This window comes from Fundulus heteroclitus, chromosome 5 (assembly GCF_011125445.2).
Source record: "Fundulus heteroclitus isolate FHET01 chromosome 5, MU-UCD_Fhet_4.1, whole genome shotgun sequence".
Lineage (NCBI taxonomy): Eukaryota > Metazoa > Chordata > Actinopteri > Cyprinodontiformes > Fundulidae > Fundulus > Fundulus heteroclitus.
This window is the reverse complement of record NC_046365.1, coordinates 34,245,086-34,267,930: the sequence shown is the minus strand read 5'-3', so window position 1 is coordinate 34,267,930 and position 22,845 is coordinate 34,245,086. Positions and strand designations below refer to the sequence as shown.

Here is a 22,845-nt window from a genome sequence, read left to right as displayed (position 1 = left end):
TGGGGATGTTTTTGTCAGCAGGGAAGCTGGTCAGAATTGATGGAAAGATGGATGGAGCTCAGTGCATGGCAACACAGGAAGGACAACTGATAGAGACTGCTGATTACTTTATACCCGGAGCACAGGACAGTGCCTTTAAACGTACAACCGCAGCTGCAGTGCAATGGCTTTAATCAGAACATATTTGTGTTCTGATTAAAGCCCAGTTGGATGGCCCAGTCAAAGTCCTGACCCAAATTCTACATGTAAGTCTCGGGCAAGATTTGAAAAGCACATACTCATGGATGCTCTCTGTCCAATCTGACTAAGTTTGTGCAACCAGCAGAAGAAGAATGGACAAAAACTTCAGTCTTGTGATTTACTAAGCCGGTAAAAGACGTAAAAGAGCAACAAGCAAAATTTCATTATTTCAGAGAGAAAGTAAACGTATCTTTTCAGATGGTACTATAACGTCACGCATCATCTCTCTGTGTTGTTCTCCAGTCTCTTGTTTACAAAGCCGTGCATGTACGTGCATGTGAACAGCTGCCACTCAGGGCTTAGCCCCTCCCTGCCCATAAATGCCACCATCAAAGTCATGTAGCGTAGGAGCAAGATAGTGCAGAGCACGCCCAGTGGATCAAAACATTCTCTTTCTAACAGCTTTATAAAGTTTCCCTAGACCGAAAGGTGATGCTGTGTATTTATCCTCTGCAAATATGTGCATACGAGGCCACGGGTGAAAAGGGGAGGGGGGGTTTTCAGCTGGAGTGGAGGTAGAAAGAGGCGTGGCTTGTCACACATCTTGTTCTGGTCCACTGACAGGGCTCAACAGCCCCACCTAGTGGTGAAATGTTGCTTATTGCTCCTTTAAAGCTGTAACTGCAGTGATAGGTGGTCCTACAGCACGGCTGAATACAAACACACACCACACCTTTCAGACTTTTAAACACCATGAACCACGTAAATACTGCATATCTTACTTTTTATTTTTATTCCACACAAAATCCCAATAAAATGTGTTTTGACTAAAAGCGTAAAAGATTTGGGGAAACTATCAGGGTATCAGAATACTTTAGCTAGTCTCTGAAAGGGTTTTATTTCATTTCCTCTGTAACACTGGCTGTCCCACTGGCTGTTTTACTTATTTCCCTGTCTGTGCCCATCCCCGCCCACCACCCCGATGCTTTCTCACTTCTCCTCCTTTTCTCCAGCCGCTTCAGTCGTTTCTCCTCCCTCAGCCTGGCTTCCTCCTCCTCCTGCTGCTGGCGACACTTGTGAAAGTTTTCCACCACCACGCCCACGAACATGTTGAGCACAAAAAAGCTGACAATGAGGAGGAAAGAGATGAAGAACAGTAGCATCCAAGGGTTGTTGTTTCTTTTCGGCTGCAAAAAAAAAAAAAAAAGAGACGCAGAGAAGAAAGGAGAGGAGTTAGATGAAACAGGAGGACAGAAGAGTAAGTAAAGTCAGCAGAGAAAGGGGGGGGGGGGGGGCAAACAAGAAGACAATGTAAACCCTGACTCAGCAGAGAAACTGCCAGCACTGTCACATCTATTCATTCATCTCTGTTTTCCCCCCTTACACCTCCTTACATCCCCTTTCCCTCAAACACTCAGCCTGAAATGGACAAAAGACTAACAGAAAGATTCACTGCTCCTCTCACCTGCTGGTCCACCCCAACAGCGTCCAGGCCGTCGTACATGATGCTCACCCAGCCGTCCTTACAGGACAGCACGAAGAGCGACATCAGCGCCTGGGTGAGTGAGGCGAATTTAAATCAGTGCCACGCTGACAATCAGTTTCCCACTAGCAGGTGTCACAGCAGAGATGTGTGGGTGTGTGACAAACCTGTCCGAGGTTGTCAAAGTTGTATTTCCGCCGAATCCAGCGATAACCCGCCTGCAGACACTCGGTTTTGTTGCTGATGTTGGTGACATTTAGCCCGTCGCAGTAGAAGAATTTGCCCTTAAAAAGCTGCACACACACAGAGAGGCGAGAGTGCAGAAAAACACATGTAGCTCTGACCCCCGAGATGTTATCAAGCCGCAACACAGCATCACGATGGGTTTTGTTGGTGTGCAGTGAAATGAAGCAAACGTCTGACGATGGGTTTCTCTGCAAACCAACTGCAGAGTCTCCTCTTATTAGAGAATAATTAGCTGCCTCATCTCCTCTGCAAACTTTAAATGAGAACATCTGTGTGAATATCTGCAGTATGTACAGAGTCCCGGTAAAGAATCCCGAAACACTTTGAACCTTTTCACGTTCAACTCAGTTACAAGCACAGAACTTCATTGTGCTTTAATCAGCTCTTATGTCAACAATGTTCATAATTTACAAAGCGAATGGACACTGGCATGTGGTTTTTTACATATTTTAGCTGATAAAAACAAAAAACATCTTGTGTACATTTCTATTCAGACCCATTTTTCTGATCCCCTTTTATAAAATACTTTGTAGGTTCACCAGAGTCTAAATTAATCTCCAAATGTGTCGGCCTCAAACATTTGTTGGAGAACCCTAGCTTATGAGAAGTGAGAAACAACAGCTGTGTTACGAGTAAACCTGTGGATTGGTCGGCATCATTGCAAAATGTAAAATTAAAATGTAAAAATCCCAGGTCAACACAGTATTTACAAATCCTGGTCCTTTAAAAACACTTAATTTATGAGCTGCAGACCACCAGGATGAGCAGTCATCTGGCAGTTCATCTGAGTTCAGCAGCCTGTTGAAGTGTCTTCAGGCAAGGCAGTGAATCCCAAGTTACCCACTGATGTGCAGCTCAATATCAACTCAGTCCGTCCACAGTGCTGCCTCGTTTAGACGTTTTCCTGCTTCAATAAAGCCACGCTGAGCTTGATTTGTCATAATCAGTCTTCTGTTGAACTTGATGAAAAGTGGTTGTCTTCATTCAGTCACTCAGACGTGTTGGAGCAGGAAGACATTTAAAAGTTGCAGGAACCAGAATCGAACGATCGGGGCTTCATCTTAAAACGCCTATTTAAAGCACCTGGCTCCTGTTCCTTGACCTTTCACAAAGACATACTTTAATAATCCCAGAGGTCATCAGTAAGAACTCTGTTGTTGGGAGGAAAGGAGCTTCGGACGTCTGTGCCGATTTCAGACAGCCTTTAACGCCGACGTCATTATGTGACGTAAACACACATGGATAATGCTTGTGAAATTCGGGCCTACAGCCTTCCGAAAATTAACTATAAAGTGTGCACTATCTTCTCTCTGGACATTTTCGTTACTTTCTGTGAGGAGGGCTGCGCTTATACGTCATGTCACTCAAAAGGATTGTGGGATTCCTTATAGCACCAGTAAGGCACATCGTAAGGTTTCTACTCTAAAGGAGCTACGAGAGGAAGCACACAGGCTCATTTTCCTACCTCATTTCTCACTGACTGCACTATTCGGACAGCACTGCTGCTGTAAAACCACTCTTTGCCTGAGGCTCAGTCACTTTGGTGGAGCCTTACCTGTTGGCTTTCATGCCAAGCTCGTGCCACTCTACAAACCTCTGTATCAGCGCTGACTCTGTACCTTCGATTCCCAAGGATAAGTGGCAGGCAAGAGTGCTTATCAAATGCACATGCAGATCAATTGATTGATCAATCAGTGTGATCATCTCTATAAAAGCAGCTTCCTGTTTGACTGAGCAATGCTCAAAGAAACGCTCAGGAACCAGAGAGGTCCCTCTCAGACGCTGCAGCGCTCAGACAGTCAGCATGTTGAATGTTAAAGTTCACGAGAATAAATTCTTTCCTTTGGAAGCGCTCCCATGGGAAGGCCTGTTCTCTCTAAAAAGCACACGCCATATAAGGGTAGCAAAGCTGCATTTAAATGAACCACTAGACCGAATGTCTGGCCAAAGCAGATATATTTGACCATAATGTACAATGCTAGGTGCAAGGTAAACCAAACACAGAATATCGGCACAAACGCCCCATACTGTCATGCACAGCGGTGGCGGTTGATGATATGGGCTTGATTCAATATGAACGTTTTCTTGTGTCAAATCTGATACCATCTGTCTGACAGCTGAGGCATGGTCCAAGCTGATTTAGCCCAAACACAGCAGCGATACTACTAATAAAAAACCTTATTCAAACGCTGTGGTGGGACCATAAGAGCTCTATGAATAAACAAACGCCTGCAAATCTAATAAAAAAATACATAAAAATAAGCAATGTTGTAAAGAAGAGTGGTCCAAACCTCCCCAAAAAAGGATGGGAGAGACTGCTGCAGCCAGACAGAAAACAGCTCAGAGTTATGACTGCTGAAGGAGCTGTTGCATGATCTAGTGTGCTTTATGATATAAATAAATACTTCCATTTATAGATTCAAAGAGGGGAAATTTGTCTCTGCGTTAAACCCATCTCTTAACGAGAAGAGGGCTGCCGCACTGAGTGGTGCCTGGGGAGCAATCTGGGGCTAAGGGTCTTGTTCAGTCATGGCAGTCTTCAGGGATCGAACCGGGTTCTTGGGCGCTGCTCAAACCACAAGGACACCACTCACACTTAACCAGGTACATGGCCTGGACAGAAAACTTATGATAAAGGAGCCAAAGTCCAAGAAATCAAAACAATCAATGCACTTTCAAGGGTTAACGAGAAACTCTCTCTACCAGGAAGCAAAAAAAAAAAAAAAGGAAACTGAAGGAGTTCAAAACTTTTAAACCATCCTTTAAATATACAAAATATTTTCACGTTCTAGTTTTAAAGTTTTAGTTCTACCATTCTTATTAACAAGCGTACAAAACCGCACGTTCCTACATTAAAAACAATACAAATGAAGCTTTATTCAATAACTTATCGATGTAAAAATCTTTAAGTTGGTCCAAATCCAATTCAAAGAATCCCTTCTCAGCACAATCCCTCTGTAGAGTCATTGTTTTTTTTAATTACTTCAAGGGACTCTTTTGCATAATCAGCAACTCATTTGCATTTCCTCACAATTTTCTGCCTCACTTTCCATTACCTGAAGCCTTTCTGAGCCGTGCCTCATTTATTTCAAAGCCCTCGAAGCGGTATCTTTCTTTCAGCGGAAAACACCGGCATGTTTGGGATGAAAACGGTTACATTAGGGGAGTTGTATCTGTAACCAAGCGGCAAAGACGAATAAACCGCGTGTTTACCTGCACTCCCAGGATTCCAAACACGATGAAAAACGCGCAGCAGATGAGAACAATATTTCCAATCGGTCTGAGAGATGTGATCAGCGTCTCGACGACTAGCTTTAAACCTGGAGCCCGACTTATCACCCTGAAAGAGACAAAAACAACACTTGTTGTCAACAGTGCTGTGGATAACTATTTGCCCTCCTACAGAGGGCAAATAGTTATTCTAAATATCAGAATATTAGAACAAATTCTAATATCAGACTAAGAACCCGAGTAAAGGAAGCAAGTTCTCAATTATCTTTTGATTTACTGAGAAAAGCTTAAAAGAAAAAAAGGAGTAAAAAGCTATTTAAACCAACCTGGCCTTATGTCTGCCCCACTTGTTAAATCATAAATTAACTGTGATTAACCATATTTATTGGGTTCAATTTCCTTAGCCACACACATGCATGATATTGCTTGAATTGTAGAATCAAGACGCCCCTTGCATAATGCAGCCCTAAAGGGGCCACAGTGTCCTATTTTGGGCCAGTCCCAAGGCCGGATAAATGCAGAGGGTTGCATCAGTGAACACATCCAGCGTAAAAAAATTTACCAAATTTACCATGTGAGTCAATAACAGGATCTTCAGATGACTCGCTGAAAGATTAAAGCTTAAAGAAGAAGAAGAAATCACTCGCATAAAACCTATCTGACAACACGAAGAAGACTAAAAGATCTCAAAAAGCAACACATCACGCTCCGGGCCAAATAAATACAGCAGTTGAGAAGAAAAGTCACTGACATCTATCAGTCTGGAAATGGTTGTAAAGCCTTTCAGCTTTGGACTGCAGAGCAAGCCATTATCCACAAATGGTGAAAACATGGAGCTCAGGTGAACTTTTCCATGAGTGACTGGCCGACCAAAATTACTTTGAGGGACATCAAGACTCATCCGGGAGGTCCCATAAGAGCCCAGGAAAGCATCTGAAGCTCTTCAGGCCTCAGTGGCCTCGGCTAAGGTCAGAGGTCATTACTTTGGGGTGGTTTTGCCATTATGTCTTTCTGTTTCCGTTCATTCCTTGGTTTGTTTGTTTTATTTGGATCCCCATTAGCTTCAGCATAAGCTAAAAGCTATTCTACCTGGCTTGTTGAGTTTCTTAGTTGTTTCCTGTGTTCTGCTCTTTGTGCAGTTGGTTCAGTGTTACCCTTTAGCTTTTAGTAGATAAGAGTGAATTGAGAAAGCTTCCGGGAGAGGAAGCGAAACGTCTTCAACAACGGAAAACCAGTCCAGTTGCTTTGTTTTTTCCTTTTGTTTGGAAAGTAGATAAGAGTCTTTTGTCTCCTGTTCAGTGGTTTCTTTGTCTTTACTGCTCACCTTTCCTCAGTTTGCTGCTTAGACGTTCCCCAAAAGGTTCTGAGATCACACGATTTACCAACACTGGTTCCATGCCCTGCATGCCAAGCGCCACATCTGTAAGCTCCTTTATTTTGATTATTGAGTCTCCTGGTAGCCATGTTTCTGCGACTGTCAGCTCTGCACCTGGGTCAGTGCCAAGTCCAAATCCCCCGTTGACCCAAAGAAACACAACGGCCTGACTGACGTTTTCCCAAACAATATCTTGATGATCCCCAACACCTTGTGGGAAACATCGTTTAGATTGACAAGAGATCAGCAGAACTTTCTGGAGGATGTGTGTCCCATTACTTTTGAGGTAAAACTAACCTCAAACCGACAGTCCAACACGGTGGTGGCAGTGTCATGGTGTGGGGATACTTGGCTGCTTCAGAATCTTGACAACACGCTGTAACTAAAGGATCCATAAACCCTGAGGGAGAATGTCTGGCCATCAGTTCATGACGTATGCTGGTGAAGATTCTCAGTCATCCAGGTCATGGTCATTCAAAAAAAAAAAAAAGTAAAAAACAAAGCAACTGGACTTCTTTTCCGTAGTTGAAGACGTTTTACTTCCTCTCCAGGAAGCTTTCTCAAGTCAAAAAGTCTGGAGTAATGTGGAGTACCAAGCTTTATACTACTGCCAAATAAAGGCCTTGTAATGGCTTAGATAACATGCAAATTCAACAGAAACAGGTCCACCCCTTAGTAATGGGCAGTCGTTAAAGCCATTAAGCCAGCAGATTGAACCAAAACTGGTCCACTCCTCTGTAACAAGGAGTCGTTAGGGTTGTTATTGGCCTGGCTTAAAGGAACGATGTTTTGATCACCCATATAATGGTGAGAATTGAGGTGATGATTGGCCGGAATTAATCCTATAGCTGCATTATAGGTTTTTGAGAGTTGGAACAGTTTGAGAGTTGTATCAGTTCATGACATTAACCTCAAGTGTACTCGGGTTATGCAGCAGGACAACACCATAAAACACACCCAAAAGTCCAACTCTGGAAAAAAAAAAAAAAACATTTTGGAGTGGCCCAGTCAACCTAAATAGGTAAATCCAGTCGATATGCTTTGGTAGGGCCTCAAAGATAAATAAAGAAGATGTGGACCGCAATTCATCCATGCTCAGTTATCTCAAATGCTTGATGGCAACAGGATTCTAAATTACAGAGCCAATTACTTTTTTCACACAGGGCCAAGTTGATTTGAATAGCTTGTTTTCTGTTAACAATTTTTCTCTTTACTCAGGCTATCACGGTTGTACATATTGAAATGTGTTTGATAATCCAAAACATTTAAATGAGACAAAAAAAAAAAAAGTATAACTAGAAAAAATCTGTGAGGGACCCATACTTTGTACTCCAGTATAACAACATAGTAAACACAAGTAAACACAGGAGGAAACGTCCCGCCCTCCTACCTGAGCGGCCGCAGGGTGCGAAGCAGGCGAAGGACTCGCAGCATGCCCAGGATCCGATTGCTGCCCGCCGATGCGATGGAGACCAGGATGTCCACCATGGACACAAACACCAGCACGCCATCCAGGACATTCCAGCTGCTCTGCAGGTACACGCCTTCTCCAAAGTACAGGCCCATCGCCGCAACCTTATTGAATGCACAGATCCAACTAAATTACTTAAATAATAAAGAAATGGCGAGCCGCCAACTGAGACAGAAACGCACCTCTCGTCCCCACCCGGGAGGAAAATTGCCTCTTTTTATGACTGAGATTAGAAAAAAAAGCCCTTTGAGTGGAATGCTTGTGCAGTAAAAGGGTTCTGTTATGGTTACCTTGATCATCATCTCGCCCACGAAGATGACGGTAAAGATGTAATTGGACACGCTGAGAAACACTCGCTCCTGTCACAAACACACACACACACACAGGCACATGTGTGAGAGCGTTCACCGACACAAAGCAAGAGGCGCATTTGTCATTTCAAAGGTTATGTGTCCCAGTGGCTTTGGCTTTGATCCTGGATGGAAACGTGTTACATAACGAGCTGGAAAAAAAAGGCAATAGCAGATGTTTTGGAAACAAAAGCATACAAGCGACACATAAAATGATCGCTGGTCTCAAACTAACCTCGCATCAGCTACAAACGAGTAACCTCCTGCCTGTGAAGACTGACATTTTTTTGTCCTGTTTCCACACTAATATCACTGCACGGTAAAGTTTTGCAGCATGTAAAATGAAATTGTTCTCTTCAACAGAGGAAGCAGCACCTTTAAGAAACTTTATTGATTTGGTCTAATGTACATAATTAAAAGAATTAGTATGGAACGACAAACAGTTTGCCAGGTTAATACTCTGATATCAGCCTATTAACTATTGCCTGAGGATGATAAAACAAAACAAAGCCTAATTAACTAATAAAAAGGTAATAAACAAGGCAAACTCCTAATTGTAAAATACAGCTTCGAATGATAAAAGGATCTCAGAAGCTATCAGGAGTCTGACTCTCAGATGTCAAGAGAAAGACTATTTTTGAGGGTCTATTATGTAGTTTCATAAAGTAACTTTCATTTTAAAAAATGAAAGGTTTTCATGTGACAAACCGCGAGTGAATCTGCCCACATTTTTACATCAGCATCCACTCGGGTGATGGTAACTTTTAAATTTGACATGAGCTGTAATATGAGTTCCTTATTTGACCGGCGGTATCTCCACGGATATGTGAGCTCCCTTTTGAAGCATTTCTTTGAATTAGAGACAAATCTCTCCAGATACGACCACTGATTCTGTAGGTTTATGTCCTTTTTAAACAGGAGAGCGGGGGAGAGGTCTTTTTTCGCCGAGTTTGGATGTCTGGAGGCTCCTTACTTTGGATTCAGAACCGTTTAAGTAGTGCAAAGATGGCATGCTCAAAAAAGGTACTGTAAATGGTTAAATTAACGTGGCTTACATTGTAAAAGACTAGTCGGTTCTGTAAAAGCTTTCTGAGAGTATGATCATAAGGACCACATTAGAGATATTTCTGCCCAGACCAGCTCAACCAGGCCCAATAATCAACCAATCAAATGCTGGCTTTCAAGCAACTCGGGGGTTTCATTGTATTATCCAGAACACGAGTAAAGCAAGTCTAACATTAACCAACCAAAAGACCTCTTCCCTTAGGACATGAATAGATGCCATGTCGGTTTGCACATTAATGATCATGCAGCAATGAACCTTGCTGTTATTAATTTAGGATAACATCTGTATTATGAAGCAAATGCTTTGATTGTAAAATGAAATGTGAGATACTTAAAGCCCCGGTGTGTAAGATTTACACACCGGTGAACCATCAAGTGGTGCACTAAATTAATTACAATCGACCTCGCCGTTAAGCGCGTAATAACTACTACGGAAGCTGCAGAGAGTCATAAATGTGACAATAGCCCCATTTACACTACCCTTGTTAAACAGATCCGAGCCGAGACCAGTCCGAGCTTGGATCAATTAACTAAGCCGAGCCGACCGTTTACACACCAAGCTTATCTCGGTTCCTTGGTTGCTCCTCGCATCTTAAGGCCCGTTTACACTACACTTTTTTAACCGAGTTGAGCCGAGACCAGTCTGAGCTTGGATCAGTTAATCAAGCCGAGACGACCGTTTACACACCACACTATCCCGGTTCCTTGGTTGCTCCTCACCTCCTAGTGACAATCTGCAGTACTACTGCTCTCTGGGATTGAAGGCGGGACAAAGCAAATCAAAATGGCAGTGCCCGTAACATTCAGGAAGTTATGGTTGGACAGAGTCTGCTTTTGGGACGTGGATAAGACAAACGAACGTCTAATAAGGATTTACAGACGCAGGAAACAACGACAGACGCTGAGGTTCATCACACTGCTAAGCAGAATCATCTCTGGAAACCGTGTGGCACGGTAAGGAAGCTGGTATTATTATGAATGTCAGAAATTTGTCTGAATGGAGTGTGAATCGGGAGGTGCAGACAGACACGGCGGAAAAACCGCGGACAGTCAGCTGACTGTAAGAGGATGACGCGGTCTGCTCATGCGCTCTTCGTTATCAGATAACCGGGACAAAAAAAACCAGGCCGAGACCTGCTCAGGAACTGGTCTGCATTTAGCGCGGTCTGGTTATGTCTAGCTCGGTTCAGTTCAGTCTGCTGACCGTTTACACTCAAGAGTTATCTCGGTTACCGAGCTCGGACTGGTCTCGGCTCGGTTAAAAAAAGGTAGTGTAAACGGGGTAAATGTCAACATGTCCTCCATGCAGCTGGTACCAAACTACTAGCTAATAGCTAATGTCATCGTGGGAAATGTTTTTTTGGAACTATTGCCAAGTCTTTGGGCTAGTTTTCTTTCTAAAGTCGCAGGCTGCAGTTTTCCGGGCTCGTTTCTGAACATGCAGTCACCTATTTGGGCTCTAAAATAGGCAACCATAAACACGAGTTATAAAGAGACCCGCTTACGCTGCTGTGCTACAGACCGGATGAACTATCACTCCACACCTCCACATACACACATATCCCTGAGAGGGAGATAAACAAACTAGCCGTCTCTGCCAGGAGGACAGAGTGGTTGCAGACTACGCTGCCCTGTTTCTAACAAAACAGCAAAAATAAACGTCACTGTTATATTGAATTAACTTACTTGCAACCTCTGCATCTCCACTCCACCTGGTAATAATAGCTGTGGCGATATAGACTCTCATTTTCTACCGATTATTACTTCTTTTTTTTTTTTTTTTGGTTACTTCCTCTTCCCTCTCGCTGGACAATAAGTATGGAAGGTCCTCCATTTCAAAAGAAAACTGCAAATAGAATGATCTACTGTTGTCTTTGCTTGTTTTTTACTCCTCCTCCACCAACAGCATGTCGTCATATAGAAGACAGAAAGGTAAAACGCGTATGGCTGACAAATTTGTCCCCTTTGGCTACTGTAATCAGAAATGGCGACGCAACATGGCGTCTCCCAGTGGTGCACTGACACCTATGCATTTATAAACAACTAATTCTAAGTTATGAGAAAGCTTTCATTTTTGATTTGATGTTATTAGACTTTGCCAGATAATACATTTATAAAAGCAATACTTGATTTTTGCAAATTAAAAGCTAAATTAGTTACACACTGTCCCTCTAAAAATGTAAATGAATAGATTATAAATAGTTATACCTTTAACCATATTTTAACTTGTTAAAATCACTTTAATGACCCATTTATTTATTTATGAGACACAATGCTATGAATGGTCTGGAAAGTGTTATTCAAAAGGAAGCAGACGAATTACCTCCCATGTCTTTTCCTATATATTTTTGCCCGAATTCACTTAAAAACATAACAAAGAAAAGGTGAAAGGGATCTAACAAGTTATTAGGGATGAAAGCAGTTCCATTCTAAAAGCAGTGTTCTGCGGTTTCTTGCATGATGCTGACCAGGATTCATCCAGCTGGCATCTATTAAATGACTCAATTTAAAAGTGTAATGAATGCGGCATAAAGAAAATAAAAATTTTGCACATTGTAATGCAGCCCATACTCTTACTGTGGTCCCTAAATGCACAAGTTCAGATTAAAACGACTGAAAATAACTGAAATGTGCTTTAAAGCTACTGCCTTTCACAAGGCAGTGTGGACGTTATCCCTTTTTTGTGAAGGACAGTGAAGCGTGTCCTACTCTGAGAGGTATTTCAAACGAAACCCTGTAGCTTTTGTTATGATTTTTTTTTTCTTTTTAGAGATATTAACTCGCTCTGTATCCAGAGGGCTGTCATTTTAAGTGCAATGCAGCTTAAAGGAGCAGGAGCATCGATAAGCCTCCGATTTTACTGTAAAACGTTTACATTAAATTTTTATCCCCACCTAATCCTGGGTCACTAAAGGATGGGTCATGTCTTTTTCTAGAGGTCAAATTAAGATATTTTGGGCATACCCTTAACAGGTTACCAATTAATCACAACTAATTGCAATTTCACCATGTCTAAATAACATAACATGCTTGCGGAGCCAATGTGCAATTAAACAAATGCGACATACAAACTCCTCACAAATACGTTTACGTTTTAGTCCACATTCCTCCCTAAATCCATGCTGTCCTCCTCTCACACTTTGAGAATTGTGTAGGCATCAGAGGTTCGGCACTCAAATGGTTCTGCTCCTATGTGTCAAATAGGAGCTTTGCTGTTATGATTGGTAAACTCTCCTCATCGACTGCTCCTCTCTCTTGTGGGGTACCACAGGGATCCATTCTTGGCCCTATTCTGTTCTCATTATAAATGCTACCTTTAGGGGCGATCATAGGGAGTCACTTCATTGCTACGCAGATGATTTGCAAATATATTTGCCTATGAAAGCAAATTACACTGTCACACTAAACTCCCTGCTTAATTGTATTACTGATATTAAGTTGTGGCTTTCAGACAATGTTCTTAATTTGAATGAAAGTAAAACAGAATGTATTATTTTCAGCACTCCAGGCATGCAGAATGGTCCAGCTTTGAGTTTCGGAGCTTTGGCATCGTACACTAGATCGGCTGTCAAAAACTTGGGGGGTTACTTTTGATTGCAGCATGAAATTTGATAAGCAGATCAGTAACGTTGTTAAAATTCCTTTTTGACAAAGCTTATAGTTAGAGTGGCTCATGTTACCCTGAGCTACCTCTATAGTTATGCTGCTATAGGCTTAGGCTACTGGAGGACATCAGGGCCTATTTTTTCTAACTCTACTGAGTTCTACTGTTCTTCAGTCTACTGTTCTCCAGTTTTGCATTGAAATGACTGTTGTCATTTCAGCTTTTAACTTTTTGTTCTCTCTCTTTTTTTCTTCATAGTAGGTACACCTGGTCTGACGTTCTGTTAGCTGTGACATCATCCAGGGGAGACAGATCACCTGCTATTACCATCTAATGTAGAACAGATTACTGGATCAATGTGTGCTTCTGAGCTTTTTTGTCTCTCTTGTTGTGTCTCTGTTCTGTCTTCTGTAACCCCCAGTCGGTCGAGGCAGATGACCGTTCATACTGAGCCCGGTTCTGGTTCTGCTAGAGGTTTTTCCTTCCCGCTAATGGGTGTTTTTTCTTTCCGCTGTCGCTTCATGCTTGCTCGGTATGAGGGATTGCTGCAAAGCCATGGACAATGCAGACGATTCTCCCTGTAGCTCTGCGCTTCCCCAGGAGTGAATGCTGCTTGTCAAGACTTTGATGCAATCAACTCGTTCCCTTACATAGGAAATGTTTTGACCCAATCTGTATAATATGATTGAATTTGACTTTGTAAAGTGCCTTGAGATGACATGTTTCATGAATTGGCGCTATATAAATAAAATTGAATTGAATTGAATTAAAATGAGCTTTTTCTAGCTTTGTCTGCTGGCTAAAGTTAAGCCTTTTCTGAGCAGGCACGACCTACAAAAGGCCATTCATGCATTTATTAATTTAAAGCATGGACTACTGTAATGCTCTTTATGTTTGTCTGAATCAGACGTCCATCTCACGCTTTCAACTTGTGCAAAATGCTGCTGCTCGCTTTTTAACAAGTACATCTAGACGTGCACACATCACTCCTGCTGTCTTCACCCTGCATTGGCTCCTGGTGCATTTTAGAATAGATTTTAAGATTTTATTGTTTGTTTTTAAAGCTTTAAATGGTCTCGCCCCAGAGTATTTGTCTGAAATGTTAACTTTGCGGGAGCAAAACCGGTCACTGCCGTTTGTTGTAAAGTGCTATATAATTAAATTTTGATTGATTGATTAATTGATAAATCTGGTGAAAGCATTGCTATAATAAGTCCAAACATGAAGTTAATGTATTTCTTGATACCTGCTGATTTTTAAGTTAAAATGTAACTAGATGCAACACAACTAAAGCAGGTGAGAAACTGTAAATGTGTTTCTAAATACAATATTGAGAAAAACAGCTCATCTACTTTTTAAGAATAAATTAAGTACCAAACATATTTTCAGGATCACTTAATTATTGGTTTTGAAGTAAATTGAAACAACTTCTTATGTTAGACAACATGAATTATTCTTATCCCACATGTGTTTTTAAGTTTTAAAGGGATAAGATATGGATTTTGTTTCCCCCAAGGATGTACCATGGAGGAGTAAACAGTCTTAGGATGTTGACAGGAACAGCTTTAAAGCTTTACTTCCACTAATAAAAAGCTATTGATATATTGTGGGAACTCCTAAAAAGACTCTTGCAAAGAACCCAATCTTAGTGCTGAGGTGTCTGGGATTTTCTTAAGGAAGTTTTTCCTCATCTTTCTTTTACGGGTTTGATGTTTTCTCTTTCAGTTCTTTCATATACTTTTTTTTTTTGTTTTATAAATCGGTATTAGTCTACTGTTTTATACAGCAATCCTATGCATCCATTTGTTTTATATATTTTCATTAAAGATGGTGTAAAAGGTGGTGTTATGTATTTAACAATAGATTGTTTGGTGGTACTACTTTGTGTGCTAGGTGGAAGAACACAAAGGGTGTTGTTTGTTGTTTTGACCTGTTGGCAGTACTCCAGCAAATAACGAATAAAGAAGGTCATGTTCTACTGAAGGTCTCGCTTGTTGCCCAGAGGTGATAAGATAGAACATAACAGGTGGTAAAACACATCCTTATGACTTCTCCCCGCCCCGCACCGTCACACAGTGAAGCCAACAGTGTCTCCTCCTAGTTCTGCCGAATCACATGACAACAGACAACCCAGCACAGCGGAAAAGAGGAGGACAAGAAGCAAAGTGTTGAGAGGAGATGTGAGACGGCTGGTGTAGCCCAACGGACGTAAAGGAGAACAGCCAAACCATTGTCGATACCATTGCATTAGTATCGACCGATGCCTGTACCAACACTGGAATTGGTGCGATCAATGTTTGGAATTGATCCACGTATCCCTGGAGTGCAGGCATTACACCACAAACTGGCAAATGAAAGCGTGTACAAAAAGGGTACGAGTCTAATGTTAGTCCAGAGGATTTCCACTTTGATGTGTGAAGCTTTGAAGAGTCATAATGATCCCTGGATAGTCCATGGTACATCACAAAACTGTGTGGGCAATGAGAGCTGATTAATATATGAAAAACCTGCCATCACAGAGTCACTGGGTTATGTAACCTTAGGAAGGAGCAGTATAATTTGGGCTGGTGTGTGTAAGGATGCTTTCAGTGTTTTAGTTCTTTAACAAATAGCACAAAAACATCACCTGATCTCGGCCGCTGTGTTTCCAGACATTTAAAGGTTCAACACACTTTTTTGTTGCATCAAGCTGCTGCCATACTTTCTTTGTGTAAAGCACCACAGTGTTTGAACTGGATGCCTGCAGTTTGACTCCAACAGATCCAAATTATGCATACAGGCTAAACAGATACATTCACCTCCAGTAACACGTAGTCCGCTGTCCCTTGGAAGGCTGCAGAGAAACCCTTCTGACGTAATTCTGGCTGGATATTTTACTACTTCTCTTTTCAGACACGATATAGTATGTTTATATCAGTTGGTTTTGTGGCACAGACGTGATTTTTTCAGCATAGTCCATACACTGAAACAGGGTAAAAATTAGAGCTATTCCAGGAGCTCAATATTAGCCTGCGTTATTTATATCAAAACAGGTTTTAATGTGCGTTCAACATCATTGTTTAACTATTTCCAGGTTCAAGCTGTTTTAAGACAATATTGACGATAACCATCCCCGTTCCTGATTTTGTCTAGTGGCCCTCAAACCGGGGTCCCCGGACTCCCGGGGGTTGACGAACCACGGGTTGTGGGTCTGTGAAACGCATGTTGTCAGGCCTGAGGAGGCACTGCTGAGGATGCGTCGCTAAGTAACACAATGAACAGATATTTAACTCCATCCACTTCATCAAGTAAGGTAAAAGCTAAAATTAGGAGGTATGACAACAGTTACATCGAGAATGAGGGTCTAATCAACACCAAATCTCTAATATTAGGTGTATTTATATATTACTAACGGGTCCCTGACCACGAAAAGTTTGAGAACCCCTCTATGCAATGTATCTGTAGCACTGGCACTAAATTAGCCCCGCAGCATAATGCTACCACCACCGTGCCGATTGGCTGGTCATTGTGTTTGAAACCAGCACCTTGAACCCTTCAACTGAGATTTTTGCTAAATAGAAGTTGTACGGTGTTTGGAGCAGAGACAATATAATTCAAATATATTAATTCAGATAAAAAGAAAGCCAGAAATACACAAAAAAACACTAGTTGATGGAAACAATCGGAATGGTTCAGGTGCAACATCAAATATATTCAAATATTTGTTGTGCTGTATGCATAATTTTGACTCAATTACAATAATTTTAAACTTGGGCATCCAGTTCTTGTTTTGTTTTTTCCACAGCACTGGAGTTGACTCCACCTTAAAAAATGCACCATAAAAAGCCCCTAATCCTTATGAATTTCACCTCCAAAAAATAAACTGCTGCTCTGCACTGTATTAACTTCAGCCATTAACTGCTAAACCTAAAAAAGGTTAAACTTTGAGTTCATTTGACATTACTCACATGTGTTGTACAAATGTGTTTGTCTGCATGTGCTTACTACCATGCTTTTAGGAGGTATGTCGGGCCTCTCCAGCGCTATGGTGATGCAGTTCAGGAAAATGAAAAGCAGCACAACGTGATCGAAAATCTTGTGACTTATGACCCTCTGACACCAGAGCCTGAACCTAAAAAGAGACACAACCAGAAGAAAGCAATCATCATCGGTTACATATCAGGACTTTACATAAAACACAAGGATCACGTCTTTCAAGGCATTTCTCCACACAAGGTGTATGTTTCCCCTTTTGCCACCTTTAATTGAAATAAGTGAAAATTGCATTACTGAGCCTTAGCGTCAGGATTCACACGTTCCCTGTGAATTTTCACACTTGCTGGGGTTTAACCACCCAGACCACACAGGAGACTATCAGGGACGTGTCTGTTTTTTGTGAGCATGGGGGGGTATTTCTGTTTTTCTGATTTATTTATTTATTTTTTGTGGGGTTAATTTACTCGTTATGTGGAGCAAACAGATACAGCGACCACTCTTCATGCTCTCGGCACCACTGTGGCTCATATGGCTCCAGCAACTTCTTCAGCCTCTTACATAAACTCTGCAAAAAAACACACACATACACACCCAAATTAAACACGGAACAATTGTACGCTTGAATGCACCATTACATTAAACATGATGTATATGCTGTTAATTATTTTATAGTACACATGCATTAAACATTTGTTTCAATACAATGTTTATGCACTAATTAAAAGTTAATAATTCAAATATGGTTGCAAAAACATCCCAACACAAATAAGTATACAACTTTATCACAAAATTTCTGCTTAAACACAATTTTACATGTCTTGATCTGATATTAGCAATTACATTGCCTTGCAAAAGTATTGACCTCCCTTGCCTACAACTTTGAAGATGTATTATTTTTACGTTTGTATTTATTGTCTTTATTGTGAAGCAAAAAAAAAAAAAAACAATTAGACAAAGTAGCAGAAAACCTCAGCTTGTATAAATATTCACCACCCTAAGGTCAATATGTTGAAGAGACACCTTTTTCCAGTACCTCCAAAAGCACGTCCACGCCAGTGAAAGGGGTGCCAAAATAGCTCCAAAAATAATCTTTTGTGCCATAATATTGTATTTTCTGTTTTGCTTACTGTTATTTGTCTGCCTGTTTTCCTTCTCCTTTTTTTCACAATGTCAGCATTGGAATCCAAAGTCAAACAGTTGCTTGTTTATGCCCACAAACTTGCCAAATAATGTTGATTCTGATTCTGAAATGTCTTTGGATCAGTCTCTTTGAGCTCGCCATTGTTTGCCACTGGGGTTTTTCTCCATTCCTCAAGGCTAAACCTCTCCAGTTCCTTCATGTTGGATGGGTTTCGCTTGTGAACAGAGATCATCAAGTCTAACCACACATTATCAACTGGATTGAGGTCTGGACATTGACTAGGCCATTCCAACACATAAAATGTTTCCCCTTAAACCGCTCGTTGCTTTATCTGTGTGCTTCAGGTCAATTTCCTGCTGGAAGGTGAACCTCCGTCCCAGTCTCAGATCACAGACAGACTGACATGATTCCGCTCCATGATATCCCCATGTTTAGCCACATCCATCTGTTCTTTGACCCAGACCGGTTTCCCAGTCCCTGGTGCTGAAAAACATCCCCACGTCATGATGCTGCCACCACCATGTTTTACTGTAGGGACGGCATTCTTAACGCGACTTGATGTTTTGGGTTTGACAGCATTTTCCTTGGTGGCTGAAAAGTCCAGTTTTAGTCTCATCTGACCACACCATCTTCCTCCAAACTTTTGGGGAGCTTCCCACGTGCCTTTTGGCAAACTCAAAATGTACCTTCTTATTTTTAACACTTAGTAATGTCTTTTGTTCTGGCCTGTCTTCCATGAAGCCCAGCTTTATGGAGGGCACAGCTTATTGTGGTCCTATGGACAGATCCCCCAGTCTCTCCTGTGGAGCTCTGCAGCTCCTTCAGGGTTATCTCTGTGCCTCTGATTAATGCCCTCCTGGCTCCGTCTGTGAGTTCTTTTTTTAATTTCTTTTTTTTATTTAGAAATAAAATAAAAGGTTTCATTAATTATTTTATTTATTTTTTTTTTTTTCTCATTTCACTTCACCAACTTAGAATATTTTGGGTGAATCAATCACATAAAATCTTATTAAAAACTATTTAAATTACAGGTAGGAGTGTAAGAAAACACGAGAAATGCAAAGTGGATGAGTACATTTGCAAGGCACTGCACAGATTTTTTTTTCTTTTACCTCTTCGAGCTCTTCCTCTTCAGGATCACTGTGGTAATATGACATGGTCTCATCGTAGCTTAGCTCCGGGAGGTGAAACGTGGTGCCGTTGCAATCTGGCGAGAGCAGCATGGGCACCTGTAGGTGGTCCGACTGGTCTAGAGACTGCTCCCTGCTGCTGTGGCTGGAGCATGTGTGCATGTCTGACAGAAGGGACTCCATCTCTCCCGACTGGCTCCTCCGGTGCAGGCTGGGGGCTCGGCTGATGCTCGTCCAGCTGGAGCGACGGCTCTCCGGACCGCTGTCCCACAGAGACTGCGGGGGATGAAAAAGAAAAGCTAAAATATCTTAATTTTATTTTTTGAATTCGCAGTTTAATTACACCCTGCTGAGAATCCTAAGTATATGTAGAATTATAAACAAAATATGAGTATTCAGAAAATTTCTGACCATCCTTAAATTCTTTGTAGATCGATTCTAAAGAGCTGAACCTGGTGAAATATGTTAAAATGGCCTTTATATCATTCTCCAGGTTCCGAAGGTCTTTCCCAAACTAGTTCTCACCTGGAGTGAAGAACAGGTGGGGAAACATTTATTTTTTGCCTTTTATTTACATCCCTGTTCTCTATATGCTGCTGTTAAATAGCCATCCTTGCATGTCAGCGAACTTTCCACTGAGATAGTTCCTATATGTACCCAAATGTGCCAAAAATACTTAATAAAACTATTCTGTCACTCATAGTTAGTGGTTGTGGCCATGTTGTGAAAAATAATGTTTTCTTCTGGCCAAAATTTGCCATCCTGCCATTATAAATACCTTTAAAACCTTCTTACATGTATACACAAATCTATATATGATTATTTATGAATATATGCAAGCTTATATAAATAAATCTAAGGTGCTAACCCTTAATTCTGGATATTAACGCAGCAGTACGTCGTGTCTTTTCATTCTCTGAGGGTTTCATGACTCAGTGAATCAACAGTTGGTGGTAGTAATAAGCCAGCAGAAAGTCATTGGCTGCTTTCAAAATATTTGCCTTGGCAAATGTTTCATGAAAACAGAAATGGATTCAAGTGGGTCCAAAAATTCAAATTATAGCAGTTGCAGAAAAAAGGAAAACTCAAATTGTGAATTAATGGTGTTTTTTTCCCCCCTTCGGGGTCATATGTTTCCATAAATTTGCTGTAGGATTTAGAAATTGCATCTTTCATACAGGTTTCTGTTGAGACAGGAAACACGGCCCCACCAGCGATCTCTGCTCCAAGCTGTTGACCTCCATGGAGACTCCGCTCGGCCTGCGGGACTGGTTGGTGTTCATGGTGGGCGTGGCTGCGGTGTGTGTGATGACGGGCAGCAGAGGGGCAGCGTGTGGAGGCATCGAGGCTTTGGGGTTCAGGAGACCATTGGGGCTCAGCATCATGGCCTGGATCTTGAGTTCTGCGCCGACACAGGGGAGGAAACGGGGAAAAGGATCACAAGCACATTCAAAAACTCCACTATAAAAAAAGTACTAATTATCCACATACATAAATACACAGATAATAAATTAGTAGCTGTACACAGATCAGTACTTGTTTCTTACTGATAAACTTGGATTAGATTTAATAACAATAGCATGATATTTACAGTAATGTTCTTTACATCTACATATACTGTAGTTCCCTTTTTCTGTTTAATTATTAACATGTGTTAAAACGGTGTTATGTAACGATAGAGACTGAGTGTGAAGGACCCTAAGAATACAGCCAGAGCTTCGTTGGAATGGCTTGGATCAAAGCATATTCATGTGTCAGAATGGCCTAGTTAAAGTCCAAACTCTAACCCAGTATATGATGTGTGGCAAGACTTGCAGAAATTCAGTAATTTCAGTCTCTAGACGTACAAAAGTGGGTAGATACACACTCCTGAAAGACTTGCAGCTTTCACCTGCATCGAAAGGTGGTTCTACAAAGTATTGACCCTGGCAAATAAATATGCACATCTCACTTTACAGATTTTAAAAATAAAAATAGCCTTTTGTTGTTATCTATCACACTAAATCTAAATAAAATACCATGACGTGCAAATTTTGCATGGCACTATGTTTTGCAGTTCTGTTGATTGTTCAATTAACTATTTATACTGCAAACAATAAATCTGCCTTTTTGGTTCCCATACTTTGAGCCCTGGAAGGTTACATTTCACAATTAACAGGGAAACAGGCAAGTAATTACTCTACTGTGTTGGGTAATTTTCCTGCAATTTAAAAAGTTGTAACTTTTTTCCAATTATCTTACTTATGGCCACATTCAGAAAGTATCAGGGTCAAGAGGGACGCCCTTAGGACAAGGACTGGCCAACTTTCAGCTGGTTTTTCCCTCAGCAGTGACTGTTTGGTCCTAAAATTAAAAGTATTGTATTTTTCTGCTATGGGAATGCATTGTGTTGAGTGCTACCAGGTCGCACTGACAGCAACACTCTTCAGTCTGGATGCTGTTACAGAGAGAAGACTCTCATCTTCAGCGTCACTGAGGAGGGTTTCTGAAAGGTCTTGAAAGTCATAAAAATTTATTAATAGAAAATCTAGCCCTCAAAATGTCTTAAACAAGCCTACATTTCCCACCCCAGTTTTAAAATACATTTAGTCATGCTTTAAGAAATAAAGTCCAGTTATTCATCGCTTACTCAATAAAACTATAATAGATGTGCTTATAGCATTTCTTTGTACTTTTTTTTTTTTTTACATAGTTTTGATTTATTTGGCTGCTCCCTTGACCCAAGTCTCTGTTGTAAAATACATTTCTGGTGTGAATTTGACTTCCTGGTTTAACAAAGGTATAAATAATACAGAAAACAATAATCAAAAATTACATCCTGCTGAAATAAAATGCTATAGAAACCTAGTTTTATGTCTGCAGACTGTGACGAGGCGAAGCATGCAGCTGCTTTATATGGCTACAGAGGTTTCTGAGTGAAGAATCCACCAAAACACATTAAAATAACCAGGACTGCTTCTCCACTTCAATGGGAAAGTATCTATCTTTAGGCAACATCGTGCAATATTGTATAATTCTGTGTTGTGTAATTGCATCACCAGGAGGTTGGCCTGCAATCCCACTTATGTGAGGGGCAGCTATTATGATGCTTGTAAAGAGGCCAGGCCAAGATTTCAGGGGTGAAACTCGTTTACCTGCAGCGTAGAGCTCCCTGAGCTTCTCCTCATCCTGATAGCCGAGTGACTGCCTCTCGTCATCGGACTCGGATTTGTTGGCGTCGCCCTGAAACACACAAGGGACACCCGGCCACCGGGACGACCCCCCCCCCCCTGTCGTCACAATCTTTATCGTCACCACAGTGCTTTTGTTGCAACACACTGCTGACTGTTTTTAAGACACGAGGATGCCGGGGAGGGAATGATTAAGAAACAAAGAGCCGGAGACAGACGGGGAGAAAACGGGAATCTCCAGTGCTCCCTAGTTGAGCTATGTGCATTGCTCTGGCAGCAATCTCCTGTAGTCACGCCAATAAAGCCTTACTGAATTTAATTAAAATTCACGCCAGAAAGATTGAGGCAGACGGCTTTGGCAAAGGGTATCTATACGTGTGTGTGTGTGTGGGTCTGTGTGCATGATGGAGAGCAAGTGTTCTCT

The 22,845-nt window shown here is 41.4% G+C and overlaps 1 protein-coding gene across 2 annotated transcripts in view; it reads right to left on the bottom strand.

Moving 5' to 3' along the window:
* Window positions 1-22,845, bottom strand: part of cacna1hb (calcium channel, voltage-dependent, T type, alpha 1H subunit b) — a 115,297-nt gene that overhangs the window by 20,587 nt on the left and 71,865 nt on the right. The window contains exons 15-25 of one of the 2 annotated variants that reach the window (XM_036137457.1): window positions 22,386-22,473; window positions 20,463-20,653; window positions 19,234-19,527; window positions 17,445-17,545; window positions 16,990-17,116; window positions 8,277-8,345; window positions 7,906-8,090; window positions 5,123-5,249; window positions 1,831-1,956; window positions 1,646-1,735; window positions 1,175-1,367 (exon numbers count right to left, since the gene is read on the bottom strand). In XM_036137457.1, coding sequence (XP_035993350.1) covers window positions 1,175-1,367; window positions 1,646-1,735; window positions 1,831-1,956; window positions 5,123-5,249; window positions 7,906-8,090; window positions 8,277-8,345; window positions 16,990-17,116; window positions 17,445-17,545; window positions 19,234-19,527; window positions 20,463-20,653; window positions 22,386-22,473 — 1,591 coding nt within the window. The remainder of the gene's footprint in view (window positions 1-1,174; window positions 1,368-1,645; window positions 1,736-1,830; window positions 1,957-5,122; window positions 5,250-7,905; window positions 8,091-8,276; window positions 8,346-16,989; window positions 17,117-17,444; window positions 17,546-19,233; window positions 19,528-20,462; window positions 20,654-22,385; window positions 22,474-22,845) is intronic. The other variant, XM_021322227.2, reaches the window with a different exon arrangement.